The sequence below is a fragment of the Aspergillus costaricaensis genome (genome assembly GCF_003184835.1).
Source record: "Aspergillus costaricaensis CBS 115574 unplaced genomic scaffold BO79scaffold_35, whole genome shotgun sequence".
NCBI classification, from domain to species: domain Eukaryota; kingdom Fungi; phylum Ascomycota; class Eurotiomycetes; order Eurotiales; family Aspergillaceae; genus Aspergillus; species Aspergillus costaricensis.
In genome coordinates this window covers 95,390-111,195 of record NW_020291835.1, presented here as the reverse complement: position 1 = coordinate 111,195, position 15,806 = coordinate 95,390, and the positions used below count along the sequence as shown (strand labels likewise).

General features: G+C 51.3%; 7 protein-coding genes across 7 annotated transcripts; 3 read left to right on the top strand and 4 right to left on the bottom strand.

Moving 5' to 3' along the window:
- Positions 1-18: 18 nt before the first annotated feature.
- On the bottom strand, positions 19-1,352 carry erg20 (bifunctional (2E,6E)-farnesyl diphosphate synthase/dimethylallyltranstransferase). The gene is made up of 2 exons (XM_025681610.1): positions 1,154-1,352; positions 19-1,085 (listed from the first exon to the last, which is right to left on the bottom strand). The coding sequence occupies exons 1-2, from the start codon at positions 1,268-1,270 to the stop codon at positions 162-164; spliced, it is 1,041 nt and encodes a 346-aa protein (XP_025535806.1). The 5' UTR covers positions 1,271-1,352; the 3' UTR covers positions 19-161.
- Positions 1,353-1,815: 463 nt separating this feature from the next.
- BO79DRAFT_290141 (anaphase promoting complex subunit CDC23) lies at positions 1,816-4,061 on the top strand (the record flags this gene model as incomplete). Its single annotated transcript, XM_025688856.1, has 4 exons — positions 1,816-1,919; positions 1,981-2,698; positions 2,751-2,934; positions 2,986-4,061. The coding sequence occupies 4 exons, from the start codon at positions 1,816-1,818 to the stop codon at positions 4,029-4,031; spliced, it is 2,052 nt and encodes a 683-aa protein (XP_025535805.1). The 3' UTR covers positions 4,032-4,061.
- A 120-nt stretch (positions 4,062-4,181) lies between these two features.
- Positions 4,182-7,636, bottom strand: BO79DRAFT_274030 (ATP dependent DNA ligase domain protein). The gene is made up of 2 exons (XM_025687562.1): positions 6,354-7,636; positions 4,182-6,299 (listed from the first exon to the last, which is right to left on the bottom strand). The coding sequence occupies exons 1-2, from the start codon at positions 7,502-7,504 to the stop codon at positions 4,286-4,288; spliced, it is 3,165 nt and encodes a 1,054-aa protein (XP_025535804.1). The 5' UTR covers positions 7,505-7,636; the 3' UTR covers positions 4,182-4,285.
- A 147-nt stretch (positions 7,637-7,783) lies between these two features.
- Positions 7,784-9,686, bottom strand: BO79DRAFT_247820 (SF3a splicing factor complex subunit PRP9). Its single transcript, XM_025685672.1, has 3 exons — positions 9,561-9,686; positions 8,101-9,500; positions 7,784-8,045 (listed from the first exon to the last, which is right to left on the bottom strand). The coding sequence occupies exons 1-3, from the start codon at positions 9,648-9,650 to the stop codon at positions 8,021-8,023; spliced, it is 1,515 nt and encodes a 504-aa protein (XP_025535803.1). The 5' UTR covers positions 9,651-9,686; the 3' UTR covers positions 7,784-8,020.
- Positions 9,687-9,851: 165 nt separating this feature from the next.
- BO79DRAFT_49775 (ATP-dependent RNA helicase eIF4A) lies at positions 9,852-11,405 on the top strand. Its single transcript, XM_025689340.1, has 4 exons — positions 9,852-9,958; positions 10,018-10,272; positions 10,326-11,219; positions 11,277-11,405. Exons 1-4 carry the CDS (start codon positions 9,928-9,930, stop codon positions 11,294-11,296), a joined length of 1,200 nt encoding a protein of 399 aa, XP_025535802.1. The 5' UTR covers positions 9,852-9,927; the 3' UTR covers positions 11,297-11,405.
- BO79DRAFT_49776 (uncharacterized protein) lies at positions 11,406-11,834 on the top strand. The gene is made up of 2 exons (XM_025689341.1): positions 11,406-11,500; positions 11,558-11,834. Exon 2 carries the CDS (start codon positions 11,572-11,574, stop codon positions 11,791-11,793), a length of 222 nt encoding a protein of 73 aa, XP_025535801.1. The 5' UTR covers positions 11,406-11,500; positions 11,558-11,571; the 3' UTR covers positions 11,794-11,834.
- Positions 11,835-12,673: 839 nt separating this feature from the next.
- Positions 12,674-14,814, bottom strand: BO79DRAFT_157141 (WD40 repeat-like protein; the record flags this gene model as incomplete). Its single annotated transcript, XM_025678850.1, has 5 exons — positions 12,674-12,788; positions 12,852-12,999; positions 13,053-13,533; positions 13,590-14,190; positions 14,219-14,814. 5 exons carry the CDS (start codon positions 14,812-14,814, stop codon positions 12,674-12,676), a joined length of 1,941 nt encoding a protein of 646 aa, XP_025535800.1.
- Between the last annotated feature and the right edge of the window lie 992 nt (positions 14,815-15,806).

Here is a 15,806-nt window from a genome sequence, read left to right as displayed (position 1 = left end):
TGTGTATGCAATGTACGTCTCAAGTTCAGCTAATCTATCTCGATGGGGGTATGTAGGGCACAATGTACGGGGATATTATTATGTAGGATTAAAGAAGACGCGGCGGAGAAGGGTAGGCGGGTATATCATTCCTCCGAAGAAAAATCGCCGAAAGTCTTTGCTTATTTAGTGCGCTTGTAGATCTTCGCAAGGAAGGCCTCGAAGACCTCCTTCTTCAGACCCTCCGACTCGTTGATGCTGTTGATCTTGGTGCGGATTTCACCCACAACACTCTCCTCGTATTCCTTGTAGATCTTCTCCAGGTCGAGCTCCTTGTACAGGGCCTTGACCTTGGCCTCCAGCTCGGCGTCCTTACGACCGTAAGCCGTATCGAGAACCTTGCGCTGCTCAGCGTTGCAACGCTGCAGAGCCTGATTGACCAGCCACGAGCACTTGTTATCCTGGATATCGGTACCGATCTTGCCGATGAAGGCGGGATCACCGTAGGCATCGAGGTAGTCATCCTGGACCTGGAAGTACTGACCCAGGGGGATGAGGATGTCGTGGGCCTGACGCAGGTTCTCGGGGGTAGCGAGCTGGAGGTAGTGCAGGGCCAGAGCAACGGGGAGGTAGAAGCTGTAGTAGGCGGTCTTGTAGGTGACGATGAACATGTACTTCTCCATGGAGAAGTTGTCGAGGTTGACGTTGTCCTCGGGGGCGGTGATCAGGTCACACAGCTGGCCCAGCTCGGTCTGGTAGGTGGTCTCGTGGAAGAGCTCGACGAGGTCGATGTAGGCGGGGTGGGAGCGGAAGTACTTCTTCAGGGTAATGTAGATGCCGGACTCGAGCAGGAAGGCGTCGTTGATGGCGATCAGACCGACTCCCTCGTGCTTGTACCAGCAGGGCTGGCCACGACGGGTGATGGAGCCGTCCATGATGTCGTCGCTGACCAGGAAGAAGGCCTGGAGCAGCTCGGTGAGCCAGCCCAGCAGACTGAGGTGCTTGAATTGCTCATCGGTCAGGGGCTTCTTCAGGAGAGCGAGACCGGTGTCGGGGACGGAGAGACCACGGTTGAGCTTTCCACCGGGGACGTTGACGTTGAGAGCCTATTGTAGGGAAAATCTAGGTTAGGGATAGACTTTGGGGGCGAAGACTAAGGGAGGTCAGCACTTACCTTCTCGAACCACTCGAGAGCGTTCTGGGGCAGCTTGTACTGCTTCGCATAGTTCAGAAGGTCTTCCCGCAAAGAGGGGAAGACGGCCTCGAAGTCGGCGCGGGCAGTGGTGGACATGATTGCACGACAGTATTAAGAAGGGGGAAAAGGGAGGAGGAAGAGAGTGAAGGGGGAGAAGGGGAAGCAGCGAGAAGAAGAAGAAAAAGAAGAATGGAGAAGAACAATGGGCAACACACGAGGAGGGGATCCAAATGGTGGTGATCGTCCCAATTCGTCCAGTTAGTGGCCGGCCAGCCCAATTGGGAAAACCCCGCTGTTTGTTCTGTTTGCCCCGTCACTGCCCAGAAAGGAAGGCCATTCGAGATTCCCCGGAATCTTTTGGCGATGCGATGCTCTTCGCCGCGTCTCCTGCCTGTTTTTGACATTGTTTTCTGCCTGCACGCTTGGCGCTTCTTATGCGCTCTAATTAATTGGCTCCGTTGTCTCAGAACCTTTTGACATCACTTGTCTCCACCGTCTCTGGAGCGCGCAAGATCCACCAAGCAGCAATGCTCCTGGCGCGTCACTAACTATAGCTAGCTACATACACTCAACTCAGCAGAGCTCCGCGGCTTTCTTTGCTATACGCGTGCGCATTAACGCGCGCAAACACCTTCGCTACCATGGCCGTCCCATTTACAGACGAGAACATCAAGGAGCTCAGATTCCGGCTCGAAGATGCGGCGATTAAATGCTCCGAACGTTGTTTATACCAGTCAGCCAAATGGTACCGTTACCGGCATCACCCTGGCTCACCTCCATGAGCAGTCACTAACCTTGCGGGTCAGGGCAGCTGAAATGCTAGATTCGATCGTACCAATTGAACAGTACGACACAGATCCAGACTCGCCAATGGACTACCCCGAAGCTCCTTCGAATGCCCAGAACCCTTATCTCCGAACACAAGATCCGCTCGAAGCAGCCCTCGAAGCGCAGGAGTCATACAAGTACCTCCTTGCGAAATCTTACTTTGACACCCGCGAATATGATCGTTGCGCCTCGGTCTTCCTTCCTCCGACCATCTCCCCCGTTCCTCTTACCTCAACGCCGCCGAATCCCAAGTCTAGACAGTCGTTGACTCCGCAGAAAGGGAAATCGAAGGCTTCGGCATATAGTAGCGTGAAAGATAATAGTGTGACCAGAAACCCGTACCCCAAGCTCAGCCAGAAATCGCTGTTTCTAGCGTTGTACGCCAAGTATCTAGCAGGCGAGAAGCGCAAGGATGAAGAGACCGAAATGGTATTGGGACCAGCAGACGGAGGCTCGACTGTCAACAAAGAACTACCAGATTTGGCGCGAGGACTAGAGGGATGGTTCACGGAGCGGCAAGATAAGGGACTGGAAGAGCGTAGCCAGGGATGGTTGGAGTATCTGTATGGTGTCATACTTCTCAAGGGGCGAAATGAGGACGAGGCCAAGAAGTGGCTTATCAGGAGTGTTCATCTGAACCCATTTCATTGGGGTGCCTGGCAAGAGCTTAATGACCTGCTGGCGAGCACAGAAGATGTATGTCGCGTTGCATATTCTTGTTATCACAAGTCGCTGACCGCTACCACAGTTGAACCAAGTGGTCAATCTTCTACCCTTGAACATCATGACCCTCATATTTCGCGTATACTGCAGCCAAGAGCTGTACCAGGCCACCGAAGATACCTACCAGTCACTATCCGAACTGGAAACAATCTTCCCCACAAGTGCCTTCCTCAAGACCCAAAGAGCTTTGTTATACTACCACTCAAAAGGTACGGCTGCACGACAAACACACCTTGCATACCCAAGCTGACTTCCTATAGACTTCGAAGAAGCCTCCAGTATCTTCACAGACATCCTCGTATCATCTCCCCATCGACTCGACAGTCTCGACCATTACTCCAACATCCTATACGTGATGGGCGCGCGCCCCCAGCTCGCATTCGTCGCGCAAATCGCAACCGCCACAGACAAATTCCGCCCCGAAACATGCTGCGTAGTCGGAAACTACTACTCGCTCAAATCCGAGCACGAAAAAGCCGTCATGTATTTTCGCCGTGCACTAACCCTGGACCGAAACTTCCTCTCAGCCTGGACCCTGATGGGCCACGAATACATCGAAATGAAAAACACACACGCCGCTATCGAATCCTACCGTCGCGCCGTCGACGTCAACCGCAAAGACTACCGCGCCTGGTACGGTCTCGGCCAAGCCTACGAAGTCCTCGACATGTCCTTCTACGCCCTATTCTACTACCAACGAGCCGCGGCCCTCCGCCCCTACGACCCCAAAATGTGGCAAGCCGTAGGATCCTGCTACGCCAAAATGGGCCGTATCGAGCAGAGCATCAAAGCACTCAAACGAGCCCTCGTCGCTGGCTCCTACTACGCCGATGATTCCTCCCAAGTAGGAGCAGGAGGGGGACCAGAGCGGAAGATCCTCGATCCCGAAACCCTCCACCAGATCGCTACGCTATACGAACGTCTTGGCGATGACGAAGAAGCGGCTTCATACATGGAACTCACACTTCAGCAAGAATCAGGCCAAGTGATCCAGGAAGAAGAAGACGCTTCATCTGATAATGACGATGATGATAATCAATCTGGCACGGAGGGACAGTCTAGCTCTAGACGGACGCGCAAATCTTCCACCCAGCAGAATGAGGATGAGGACGACACTTGGCATGGTACGGGCGTTACGGCTACGACTTCCAAGGCTAGGTTATGGCTTGCAAGGTGGTCCTTGCGGAATGGGGACCTTGAGCGTGCGGATCAGTTGGCGGGTGAATTGTGTCAGGATGGGGTTGAGGTCGAAGAGGCGAAGGCTTTGATGAGGGATGTTCGCGCGCGGAGAGAGGGGGATGAGTGACCATCGTTGTTGTTGTTATCACGGGTTGGGGTTTTGTGCTCCGTCTCTTACGATCTTCCTGCATTTCCTCGGGGCTATTACTAGCGAGGCGTTTGGGGGAGAGTCATGATGAAATGTGATTTCATAGAAGATATCTCTTTTAAATGGTTACTCGTATATTTATTAATGACTGGTAATAAAGCTATATACAGACGCAGGCAGCAGGAGGAAGCTACTGTATCTCAAATGTGGCTTGTGTCACATGGGCCAAAGGCTCAGTGGGACTGCTTTTCTCCCAGAAGACCCACCTCACGTCTATCGAAGCTGACCGTGATTTTAGGCCTAGTGTAAAGCGCATCGCAGTCTCTAGCTTGGTCTTCAAATGAGTTGTGACCTGGAGGTCCATCAAACGTCCAGCTCACACAAGCATAGAAGAACGCCTTGCTGATGCCTTCCAATGTCTGATGAAGGCAAAATTTCGTATCATCACTGCTGATGTTGAGTTTAAGAAAGCTCGAGTCGAGGATCATAACTTTCCCGCCCTGGTGGTGGCTGTTGATGTGGTAAGATTGAAAGGTATTTACTATGGCTCTGATTAGATCAGGGAGAACTGTACACAGCGCATCGCTCTTGCCAGGTATCATGACCAGTCCGTATGCTGTGCCATGCGGGACTGCGTGATGTTTGGATGTCCTGGGGCGGCATTGTGTATCTGGGCGTGTTATTTTTCGGACGAACTCATTGAGGGTTGGTGCTATTTTCCAAGCGTTTGGTATGGGTTGAGATAATACCATGTCATCGGAGGAGATGTCATGGTGAACGTATATAGAATTGTGGAGCAGTGGTGATAGAATACGCTGAGTTGCTTTCTGGCAGAGGTGGGGAGCCACGGTTTCATTGCCGGATGGGCGGTTGCTGCAAGTTTCCAGCGTCATATTGGACTCGATTTGGCGGTCTATTAGTTTATGAAGGGATTCAGAGTGCTTTTGCAACTTGTCTAAGCCACTCGAAGGACCAGGCATTTGACTGGGGCGGGAGGCTTTCTCTGCATCAGAGAACCCGGTTGTCTGGGTTGAGTTCTTCCTCTGTCCGGCTGCATGAGAAGATAGATTGGCATTATCTGTCAGATACTTGCCGCGTACACTCTGTGCTGTAGGTGGGGATGGGTCTCTATTGAGATCCACATGGATGGGGATGGTACGTTGCATAGCGCTGCTTTCGCGGCTTCGTTTGGTTTGTCTCGCGGAACCAAGTAACGCGTCTGGGGCGTTCAATGCATTGTTCGAGGGAGACACAAATGCCCCAGTACCTGAGTCGTCTTCAGCAGTAGTCGAAGACTGGAGAAAGGGGCTCTGTGTTGTCTGGAGACTTTGTGATCGATCCGGTGTACACTCCGAGCGATCTCGTAGCTTCATCCGTTTGGCTGCTTCATACTCTTGATTTCCTGGATCCTCATCAAGGGCAGATCGAGCAGTTTCTGCTAGTAGCTGCAACTCTCTGTATGACGCAGCATCCTCAAATGATCGATCAGAATGGACCTTCAAGATCCTAGGGAAACGCAGTGTATAGTATCTGGCGCCAGACGGCTTTTCAAAGCCACTGCCTAGCATCTCAACGACAAAGGGTGTCTTGAAGACGACGTCCATAGGGTTGACTACACTCTCCCCATATTCAAGGATGAATCCATGTTCGAAGTCTGGACTGCGGGCGCAGAACCCGCCGAACTGATTCAAGAACTGCATGAACCTGACATGCATGCAGTGGTGGTTGATAATATCGAGGACACGAAATTTGGGTTTGGCCCCAGATTGCACAACCATCTCTTTATTGACGAGGCACCCAATGAAGAATTCAGTCCATGAGAGCTTTTTGACTTGCTTGATTGCCATAGCATCCCGAGAGTTGTACCTCGCGCCAATAATTGCGAGGTCGACGGTGTCACCTAGTCCAGGTATATAATCTTTCTTCAGCTTGATCCAGCGACCGAAGGAAGGATTGTCCTTGTCATCAGAAAAGATTGTAAAGTAAGGGTCTTCACTTGCTTTGAGGACAAACCCTTCCCATCGCTCAGTGACGCCTTTGTTGAAGATACTTTCTAGTCGGGATTGACCGCCATGATGGGAAAAGTCAACAACCCACTGCTCAGATATATCCGCACGCCCTGGGATTGGCTCTATAGTGTCTTTCAGAAGCAATCTCCGCTCACGGTGTGGAAGCCTCAGACAAACATTGTCATCCATAAGCAGAATGTCAAAAAATACTATCATCAGATGCTCATAAGGTTGTGGACTATTGTATTCAAGTCAGAAGACAACGCTGAAAATTACATGCCATGTCACTTACGGAGAGTCACTTTGAGTTCCAATGAAAGTGCCTGAGCGCGATATGAATTTACGCAACTTATGAAAATCAGCGATGCTGCCATGTTTGTCGCTCCAAACAAGCAATTCGCCCTCCAGGATGCATCGTTGGGAAATCTTGCAACCCGGCCGTCTTAGCTTCAGTGATTCGCTAATGACTTGATGGATACCGGCACGGTCTCCTGTTGAATCTTTACCGCTTTTAGAAAATATTTGGATCCAGTCCGAGCCCTTGGACAGGTCGATATGTATCTGGCAATATTCACCGTCATACTTCCTTTCGATACTCATGCGACGGTTGCCGATCATGCGACAGCAATGTTTGATGCTCCTAGCCTTATAGTACTCGGGTCGCCCTATCTTGACTCCCACAGCAGGACTGAGATGCCCTAACGCGATGATTCCCAGGTCTTTGGCTAATGCAGCATCTGGTTGAGGTGGAAAGTGTTTAATGGGACTAGAGCCTAGCACGCTTAAAGCGCGTTCGAAAGAGTCCTGAAAGAGAAGTAAATGCGGAAGGAGGAAATGAAAACGCTTCAAGATGATGTTTACCGGCAGAGAAACAGGAGAGTAGCTTTTCAGTATCATTCGAGTAAGCCATTTCGCATCTCTGCTACTTAGCCGTCGGTATAGAGGGGACAACGTCTGATCGACCTTGACAGCCGTACGCTGTCTTCGCACCCGAGGACCAGAAAACCTGCAACGAGAGGAGATTTCAGCTAAAGCTTTGTCTATCTCTTCCACAGTGACATCCTGGCCGTTGCTGACATGGTTTTCAGCCTGCCGCATGACATTCTCCACGCATTGTCCCAGGTCTACGCCTCCGGATACACGCCAACGCTCGAGCTCCTGCCGCCGTGAACAGCCCAGAAGGAGGCACCGTGCTATGATTTTGGCCAGCGATGTATCCTGTAGCCAGTAGACACGGTCTGTCCGTTTCTCTGGAAACATGCAGGAAAGGAGAGCCAACTGGTCGGTATCTTTATCGCGGATCCTCTTTTCATTCTGGGCGAACCATCGTGATACGGCACGGATGTCGGGGTTCACAACTTTGGCTTCATGGGCAGCTTTCAGGACCCTGTTTTCTTCAAGGGTTGATAGTAAGTCGCACAGGTGAGCAAATTTGAACCCCATATGATAGTAGTAGCCGTGACAGGCGCAATTCTGGTGTCAGTATCGATGGCAGGCATCAAAAACAGCCGAGTAGCCACCCGAACCATGACAACTAGGCGAAGCACAGCCTATTCCATGAGGCTACTGATATTCAAGAATGCACAGTCCAGAGATAACCAAGAAGAAGCAAGTGAGACTGGGGGAAGACGCGGGGCACAAAAGTTGAACTGGGAGCTACGCGAACGGGACGCGAAACCACGTGATACGAGCCAAAGTTGGGATCATATTGAGATTTTGGCTCCTAATTTCTCCGATGATGATATCGTAATATTCTTGGGGTGTAGAATACATAAAAGCAAAGCTGTCTAGTCTTCACTTTGCTTTGATACAGCCATTCCCAACCAACACTATCCCAGTGACCACGCAGCATTAAAGAAATTCGAGAAAGGACACCCACCAAACTCCAGGCTTTTCAATATGAAATATGGCGAAAGGCAATGCAAAAAAACATGAAGAAAGGTTGACCCGGGTCGCCGATTATAGGATACCTTGCTTTTGCAGACTGGTAATCATTAGTAAAAGTTCCAATAGGTCGCGGGATTGTTGGGGGCACGTACTCAAGGTAGATCCTCTCCGGCATCACATTGCCTTCAGCATCCTCCATCTGTACCACATTGTCGCGGTTATCTCTGTCCTTCTTGCGGTCCTGCTCTAGCTTCTCCCAAAGCCTGATTGCATCCTCAATCCGAGTGATCTCACGGAAAAGGTTGGTATTGGAAGTGATTCCAAGACACTTCAAACCAAAGATATGTAGAGCCTCCGAGAAGTGCTTGTCAAACGCACGACGACCCATATAAACAAAGTTACCGCAGATCTCGCAAGGATACTCCACCCCAAGGCCGTGCAGCTTGTAAAGCCAGTAAGGAATTGGCTTGCCATCCCAAGCAAGTGGCAGCTTGAGGGGATTGTAGATTCGATCTTCGTCGTCCTCGTCAGATTGATCGCCAGCACGATCACCGCCAGGGTTTTCGGACTCATTAAGCAGAGCTTCAAGTTCCATCTGGCGCTCCCGTTCAGTCATACCCTGTCTCCGCTCGACATTGAACCTCGTTGCTTGACGCTCGGGCTGCAGTACCTGCGTCAAAGAACGCACCCGATGTTCTCTCTCTGCGACTGCACGTTCCTTGAGTCTATGAGCCACGGATGATGTGCCGTTTGTCGCAGGGGCTGCTGGCTTTGCGTCATCCCCGGCGGTTTTGCGTGCTTCAGCGGCCCGGATATGCTTCTTTCCTGTCAGGTGGTTCTTGTAGACATTCTCATTCTTGAACTCCCTCTCGCAGTCAGCACACCAGATACCTTCTCCGGAGCCCTCGGTCTTCGGACCCTGGGTACCGTTCTGAGCAGCCTCCTCTGTCCAACCAGGGACCTCGTTCGCCGCCCACTGCCTTTCGAACTCCTCATCAAAGCTAGCAAAAAGTTTGTCCAGATCTTGCAACGGCTTCACCTTCTTAATGAAGCTTTCCAAGTAGTTTGCGAGTTCGCCGACATATTTGAAATACCGATCGGAAAGCTTATTGTTTCGCTTGATCGGAAGTTGTGGAGGAGTAAACGCATCGAAGATGTCGAGATACTGTACATATGAGAGCCGTTTTACCCCAGGCAAGTTCAGGTAGTCTTCGTGCAATGTCGTGAGGTCCAGAAATTGCCCATAACCCTCTTCACCAGTGAACAGATTGTCGATCTCCATTCCCGTTACTTCGCCCTCTCCAGGCTGACGGCGCTTATAAGCCCGCTCAAGGTTTTCGACTGGTTCATTAGGATAGCGCCTGTGAAAGTCCTTAATCTCATCCAGTTGCTTGTAGAATTCCTCGAATTGATCGCCGGTTGAGATGGTTTGGATTTCCTTCTCACGCGCGCCGTCCGCATCCTTGTAGATGTCGAGTAACCTCTTGGACTGGTCTTCGATACGCTTCAAAAAATGTGCGACTTCGTGGTCACGAGCCAGGCGATCCCGTATCTGAAAGTAAAAGAGTAAGTTAGCAGAGAGCGACGAGATAGAGACTGATGGGTTACTTACATTACGAGGCTCTTCGGCGACGCGGTCGGCAATCGCCTGCTCCAGGCGCTCAAGGTCCTCGTGGATGAACCTTTGCTCTTCGAAAATCATTTTTGTTGCGCACACAAGGCTCTACCTGTCTTCTGCAGATTAAAGGACTTCTGAAGATCGGGGATGGAAGCGGGCATCTCATCGCCATCCAAGAGAGCTTTGCGGCGAGCTATCGTCACGTGCGGCGGGCGGTGAGGCCTCGGTCGCAACGAAAAGTCGCGCCGCAGAAGCTGGGCGATTCTTCTGCTACTCCACCAGGCCAGCTCCCCTCCTCCACTGACTTGATTCTGTTTTCCTTCATCCTCTTGCTTCAAATTACAGACCTGGTGTATTCAACATGGCGGACGGAATTGACAGACGCGCTGATGGTAGGACCTCAAAGTTCCCAACTGTCATTCACGCCTGTATACTAACTGCGCAAAACTAGACCGCATGGAGTTCAACACCTCGAAGGAGGTCACTGTTGCTCCTACCTTCGAGGACATGCACTTGAAGGAGAGCCTTCTCCGTGGTATTTACGCTTATGGTTATGAGTCTCCGTCGGCTGTCCAGTCCCGTGCCATTGTTCAGATCTGCAAAGGTCGCGATACCATTGCCCAGGCGCAATCCGGTACTGGTAAGACCGCTACCTTCTCGATCAGTATCCTCCAGGTCATCGATACTGTCGTCCGCGAATCTCAGGGTATGTAATATGCGCTTAATTGCAAGTGGTGGTTGTATTCTCACACCTGACAGCTCTCGTCCTTTCCCCCACTCGTGAACTTGCCACCCAGATTCAGTCCGTCATTATGGCCCTCGGTGATTACATGAACGTCCAATGCCACGCTTGCATCGGAGGCACGAATATCGGAGAGGATATTAGGAAGCTCGACTACGGTCAGCATGTTGTTTCGGGCACCCCGGGCAGAGTCGCCGATATGATTCGCAGACGCCATCTGCGCACCCGTCACATCAAGATGCTGGTTCTCGATGAAGCCGACGAACTCCTCAACCGTGGATTCCGTGAACAGATTTACGACGTCTACCGCTATCTTCCTCCTGCCACCCAAGTCGTTGTCGTTTCCGCTACCCTCCCCTATGACGTGCTCGATATGACCACCAAGTTCATGACCGACCCCGTGCGTGTCCTGGTCAAGCGTGACGAATTGACCCTTGAAGGCATTAAGCAGTACTTCATTGCGGTGGAGAAGGAGGAGTGGAAGTTCGATACCCTTTGCGACCTTTACGATACCTTGACGATCACCCAGGCGGTCATCTTCTGCAACACCCGTCGCAAGGTCGACTGGCTCACCGACAAGATGCGCGAAGCCAACTTTACTGTGTCCAGCATGCACGGTGAAATGCCCCAGAAGGAGCGTGACAGCATTATGCAAGATTTCCGCCAGGGTAACTCCCGTGTGCTTATCTCCACCGATGTCTGGGCTCGTGGTATCGACGTGCAGCAGGTGTCCCTGGTCATCAACTACGATCTGCCCACCAACCGTGAAAACTACATCCACCGTATCGGTCGTAGTGGTCGTTTCGGACGTAAGGGTGTTGCCATCAACTTCGTCACCAGCGATGACGTGCGCATCCTCCGTGACATTGAACTTTACTACTCCACTCAGATTGACGAGATGCCCATGAATGGTATGTTAAACCTAATCTACATCACGAAGCTCAGATATAGCTAACCTAATTTTCTAGTTGCCGATCTTCTGTCATAAGCGATATAATTATGCCTAGCGTATCGACCAATCTATTCTTAACTATGGTCACCTAAGAGTCATCACCTGGCATCAAGCTCGCGCATCCTAAGATAACCAATACCTCGCTCCTCCGTATACAAATCAACAAGGTGGACAAAATGGCCCAGAACATCGTGAAGGGGCGGAGAATCGCGTGGAGGAAATGGGAAAATTATCAAATTGGTTAGTCCACTATCACGTTTTTACAGTGTACCAACCACGCATCTGACAGCATTCCAGTGTTGTTCGAGTAGATGAATTGTCTACGACGCCAATGTCACTCAATCCAGCGGCGTGGATCCAGTCCAGTCAGGCTGGCCACGTTCTACCCTTTTCATCTATTTTTTGAATATTCCTTCTGGCGTTTGAATTGTTCCGGGGTTTACATACTATGTTTGGAGTTTACTATTATTATTACGATCGAGTGGAAATATCAACGTTCAAGAGTCTTGTGTGGTCTGTTTATACTAGTCTGACTGGCCATATTTACATCCCTCAAAAGTACATTTATCCATATCCATTTTATCCCATCCCGCTCTCTCTTGCAAGTATCCAGTACTAGTAGTACTTGCCCGTTCTAGTCTACAATCACCACATGAGTAGATAAATCAATCAGTCGATAGTACCCAAGCAAATATTTCGATTATCAGATGCATACTCTACTACCGCTACCACCAGCCAACTTTCCAACCTCAGAAGATACAGAGAAAGGAGAGAGAGAGAGAGAGAGAGAGAAAGCGAAGCAGGGGTAACGAGAAGCAAACATGAACTCGATGACCTCTTGAGCACAAAAGCAGAGAGGACTCCGATACGCAACGCACAAAGAAACAAACGGGAACATGACACCAAAGCACACTCCTAAGTAGTCCCTGAAAACCTGGCATGATTCACGACCCAAAGGGTGGACAGTAACGACAATGACAAACAGACCATTAACCGTAAACGTTGAAGTCTTTATAATATGTAAGAATATGGGGTGGGATGGAATATGATATAATGGATAGGGACGCCATGCCTTGGTGCAGTGGCTTATTACGGCACTGATGGCAGGCGCGCCGGGGATGGTAATGATGAATGTGCGGAAGGAAAAGAAAGAGAAAAGTGAAATTGATGCAAAGCATATATTGATCTGTACCAAAAGCAGCGGCGCCTGCAACCTGTATTAAATGGATCACTGACGATGAGCCAGCAAAAATGCGTATATGCAGGGTGGAGTGAATAAACGGGAGCAGTTGGGTTCGGAGTAGAGATGAGGGAGAAAGCGGATGGAGTGAATGCGAGGGATGTTTAAGCTGGAGCTGCTTCCAAGTATGTATAGACTATATGGGATTGCCTGCTACTCCTGAAACGGGAGCACTAATTGAAGCTTGATGTTGAACGCAGAGCGCTAGTGCGAGTGAAACCACTTGTTGATACTGCCCTGTGCTTGCCCGCTGAAACATTCGGTCGTATGTCACGTTCACGTGTCCAACTAGAGAACTGTCAGTCAAAAGACTATCTGGGTGGAGGGAGGAATTGACGGGCCGGTGCTCACATTCTAACCAAGCAGTCGTCGCCAGCAGAAGCAAACATTCCTGGGTCTCGAGGATTCCAGGACATGGAATTTACACATCCTCGTACGTGCCCCTCTAATGCCTCTACAAGTGTGCCAGCTTCTTTGTGGAAGATATAAACACGAGAATCTAGAAACACATTAACCAAAGAAGGTGAGAATGTGTGTTCGAATGATGCTCACCTTCACTTCCACTGACAATAAAGTTTTCCGCCGCACCACCAAAAACACTGCGAATGACGAAATGCCCTTGTTTCTGCCCTGAAAATCGACGCACAACGTCTGTGGTGTTGATGTCAACAAGCTGTATTTGTCCGTCGGCGGAGTTGATCAACATGTGACGGGAGTCCCTGCTAACAGCGACGGAGGTTGGCTTGCTTTTCAGGGCTAGACAGTATTCTTCATCGCGGGTCGCAAGGTTGTAGACGTGGACCTTCTGATCGAGGTCTGCCGCGATAAGTCTCCGGCCATCGGGCGTGATAGCACAGTCTTGGACGCGGAAGCCTTCCGGCCACATGTATAGGGTCTGTCCACGCATGCCCCAATGACAGAGTTGCGAGCTCACGTCCAGAGCCGCCGTTACGAAAGACTCGCCATCAGGAGCCCACGCCGCAGCTGTCACGGGATGACGGTGGTGATTGATGGTCAGAAGGCAACGACCAGTCTTTGCCAATTGTCAGCACAAACACCGTCCTCGAACACGAAAAGGGGTCACTGTACCTCAACGCTCCACACGCGGGCGGTCTTGTCCTGAGAACAGGTAATGATCTTCGAGTCATCCGGGCTCCATGCACACTGTGCAACACCATCCTCATGACCCAAGAGCTTCTGTATCACAGAGAAGGTGCTGGTTTCGTAAATGATTACCGTCTGATCTTTGCTGGCAGTGACCAGCTTCGTCCCGTCGTTGGAGAACTGGCACCACCATACCTCGTCGGAATGCTGGTTCAACTCAATCCCGGTCCGCAAAGGAAAGTCTTTGCGATCACACATGTGATCTGAATATAATGAAGGTGGTGATGCGGAGTTATGGTATAAGCACTGGTTGATCTGTGTTTGTTTGACGTGATCCAGCAGAATAGCAAGACGATTGTCCGGGATCATTACAGAGGGCGATATTGACCCTGCTAGGTTGTTAGCGGTATGCGGCGTTACAGCTCCGAACGCTGGGTTTGGGGACTCACGAGACAGTTCCGATAACAAACGTTCTCGAGAAGAGCTTATGGGACCGTCCCAGCCGGCCTGGTCGTGGAGATGTTCCGGGGGGCACATGAGTAGACTAGCATGAAAGTCAGTTTCACTCACGGTGGTGCCGCGAGAGCTTGTCAGCATGGTGTGCTCACCTGGACAGGGCGTGTAACCGTCCTATGTCATAGTTCAGAGGTGTCAGTTCATGTCTCAAAACTATTAGGGCCGCCGCCAAATCGCGGGCTTCCAACAATTCGAGGAATTTTTGCTGTCGCAGGTAAAAAAGCATTTCGTTCTTTTGAGCATCTTCCACCAAAACCAGCTTCTCCCGATTCGTCGCTTGCTCGCCGGTATTACTCCTCCAACCACCTCGATCCGGATAGAATGATTGCACCAGTATATGTTCCGCCTCGGTCCATCGGCCCTCTAACACCGCATTTCTAAATGTAGCAACTGCTGGGCTCTCCAGTTGATACCCACTCTCCTTGCTTAGAAGCGTCGCGGCCCCATCATAGCCAAGGTCAAACAGGGCTTGAATCAAGATCCTGGTAACTTCTTCTCGGTCATGACCATAGTATGACGGAGGGCCGACTGATGCCTTTTGAGAGCCATTCGTGCGTACGTCTCCGTTGGAGGCTGTGAAACTCGTTTGGCCGTTCAGAGAGTGGGCGAAAGCTGTCTTCTGGGACGGGGATGCATTTGAGCCATTCAACGTATGGGAGGAGCCGTTTGTACTGGAAATGCCATCCGGGCGCATATTTGCCAGGCGCCTGCGCTTGGGGTACGGTTCGGGGCCCTCTGATGGGGCGCGTGACTGAATACTGCTGGATGTTCGAGACCTGGCCTCGCTTGCCGTGCGATCCTCCGCGAAACCTCCTGTTCCCTCAAAAGTGTGTTCGGGCGTATCCGGTGTGCTGCTACGGCGCCGTCGACGAGCAGAGGATGAATGCGGGTTTCCGAGAGCGCCCACTGTACCGTAGTTGTAGTTGGCTGTCGGTCTTTGGAGGAGAAACGGGGAAGGGCCGCCCGGAGCGGAAGTGAGTGGACGGGACGCTGAAGATTGGCGGGGGATAGGAGGGTCAGGGTGGTCGGGAGCGGCGGAGGAGGGTATATAGAAGGGATGATTGTCTGCCAGTTCGAAAACGTTCAGATCTGCCCTTCCGCCTGGCTCTGTAGGAGAACCAGGAGAGCAGACCTATATCAGCGGCGGGTCACTGATACTCGCCGAGGCTCGTTTCACGGGGTGGGAGCTCGTTGAGCAACTGGGTGGTCAATCAATGTGTTGGGCTTGGGTGAAATAGATATCGGTGGAGGTTCTGAGGTATCAGGTTCTGGTCAGCTCCTGCACTGTAAGATGGATGGACTGGGTGGGTAGTTCGTGCAGTCGTCGGGCGGAGGTCTTATCGGACTAGGATCAGATCCGGGGAAAGACGACCGATTGTCGGGAATGAAGGACAAGGAGTAGGAGAGGCGGTACAGACTGTGTTCAGGAGCAGATAGGGATGAGCGAAGTAGAGTCGAAGGGGAACTTAGAGTAACAGAGTCAAGCGAGAGCGTATGGCCGGTAATCAAGCGTGGGGGGGGGGGGGCAGAGTAGGTGGTAGATAGCAGGAAGCTGGAAGAACGGAAGTTCAGTTGAGGTCGAAGCAACATCGGCGGCTGGTCTTACTCTTTCCTGGTGGCCGTGGGGCCAAGCAAGCAGTCCCGACAATCCAATCCTCTCCCCCATCGATTAATCCCACTGCGCGG

Bases quoted from the DNA above. Each gene is read 5' to 3' on its own strand.
- erg20 (XM_025681610.1), bottom strand. From the start codon at position 1,270: ATGTCCACCACTGCCCGCGCCGACTTCGAGGCCGTCTTCCCCTCTTTG. The intron at 1,086-1,153 runs GTAAGTGCTGAC...TCCCTACAATAG, and splicing joins CTCTCGAGTGGTTCGAGAAG to GCTCTCAACGTCAACGTCCC.
- BO79DRAFT_49775 (XM_025689340.1), top strand. From the start codon at position 9,928: ATGGCGGACGGAATTGACAGACGCGCTGATG. The intron at 10,273-10,325 runs GTATGTAATATG...CACACCTGACAG, and splicing joins TGTCGTCCGCGAATCTCAGG to CTCTCGTCCTTTCCCCCACT. The intron at 11,220-11,276 runs GTATGTTAAACC...CTAATTTTCTAG, and splicing joins TGACGAGATGCCCATGAATG to TTGCCGATCTTCTGTCATAA.
- BO79DRAFT_49776 (XM_025689341.1), top strand. From the start codon at position 11,572: ATGAATTGTCTACGACGCCAATGTCACTCAATCCAGCGGCGTGGATCC.
- BO79DRAFT_247820 (XM_025685672.1), bottom strand. From the start codon at position 9,650: ATGATTTTCGAAGAGCAAAGGTTCATCCACGAGGACCTTGAGCGCCTG. The intron at 9,501-9,560 runs GTAAGTAACCCA...TTTTACTTTCAG, and splicing joins TCGCCGAAGAGCCTCGTAAT to ATACGGGATCGCCTGGCTCG. The intron at 8,046-8,100 runs GTACGTGCCCCC...AATGATTACCAG, and splicing joins CCGGAGAGGATCTACCTTGA to TCTGCAAAAGCAAGGTATCC.
- BO79DRAFT_274030 (XM_025687562.1), bottom strand. From the start codon at position 7,504: ATGGGGTTCAAATTTGCTCACCTGTGCGACTTACTATCAACCCTTGAA. The intron at 6,300-6,353 runs GTAAGTGACATG...TGAATACAATAG, and splicing joins GGAACTCAAAGTGACTCTCC to TCCACAACCTTATGAGCATC.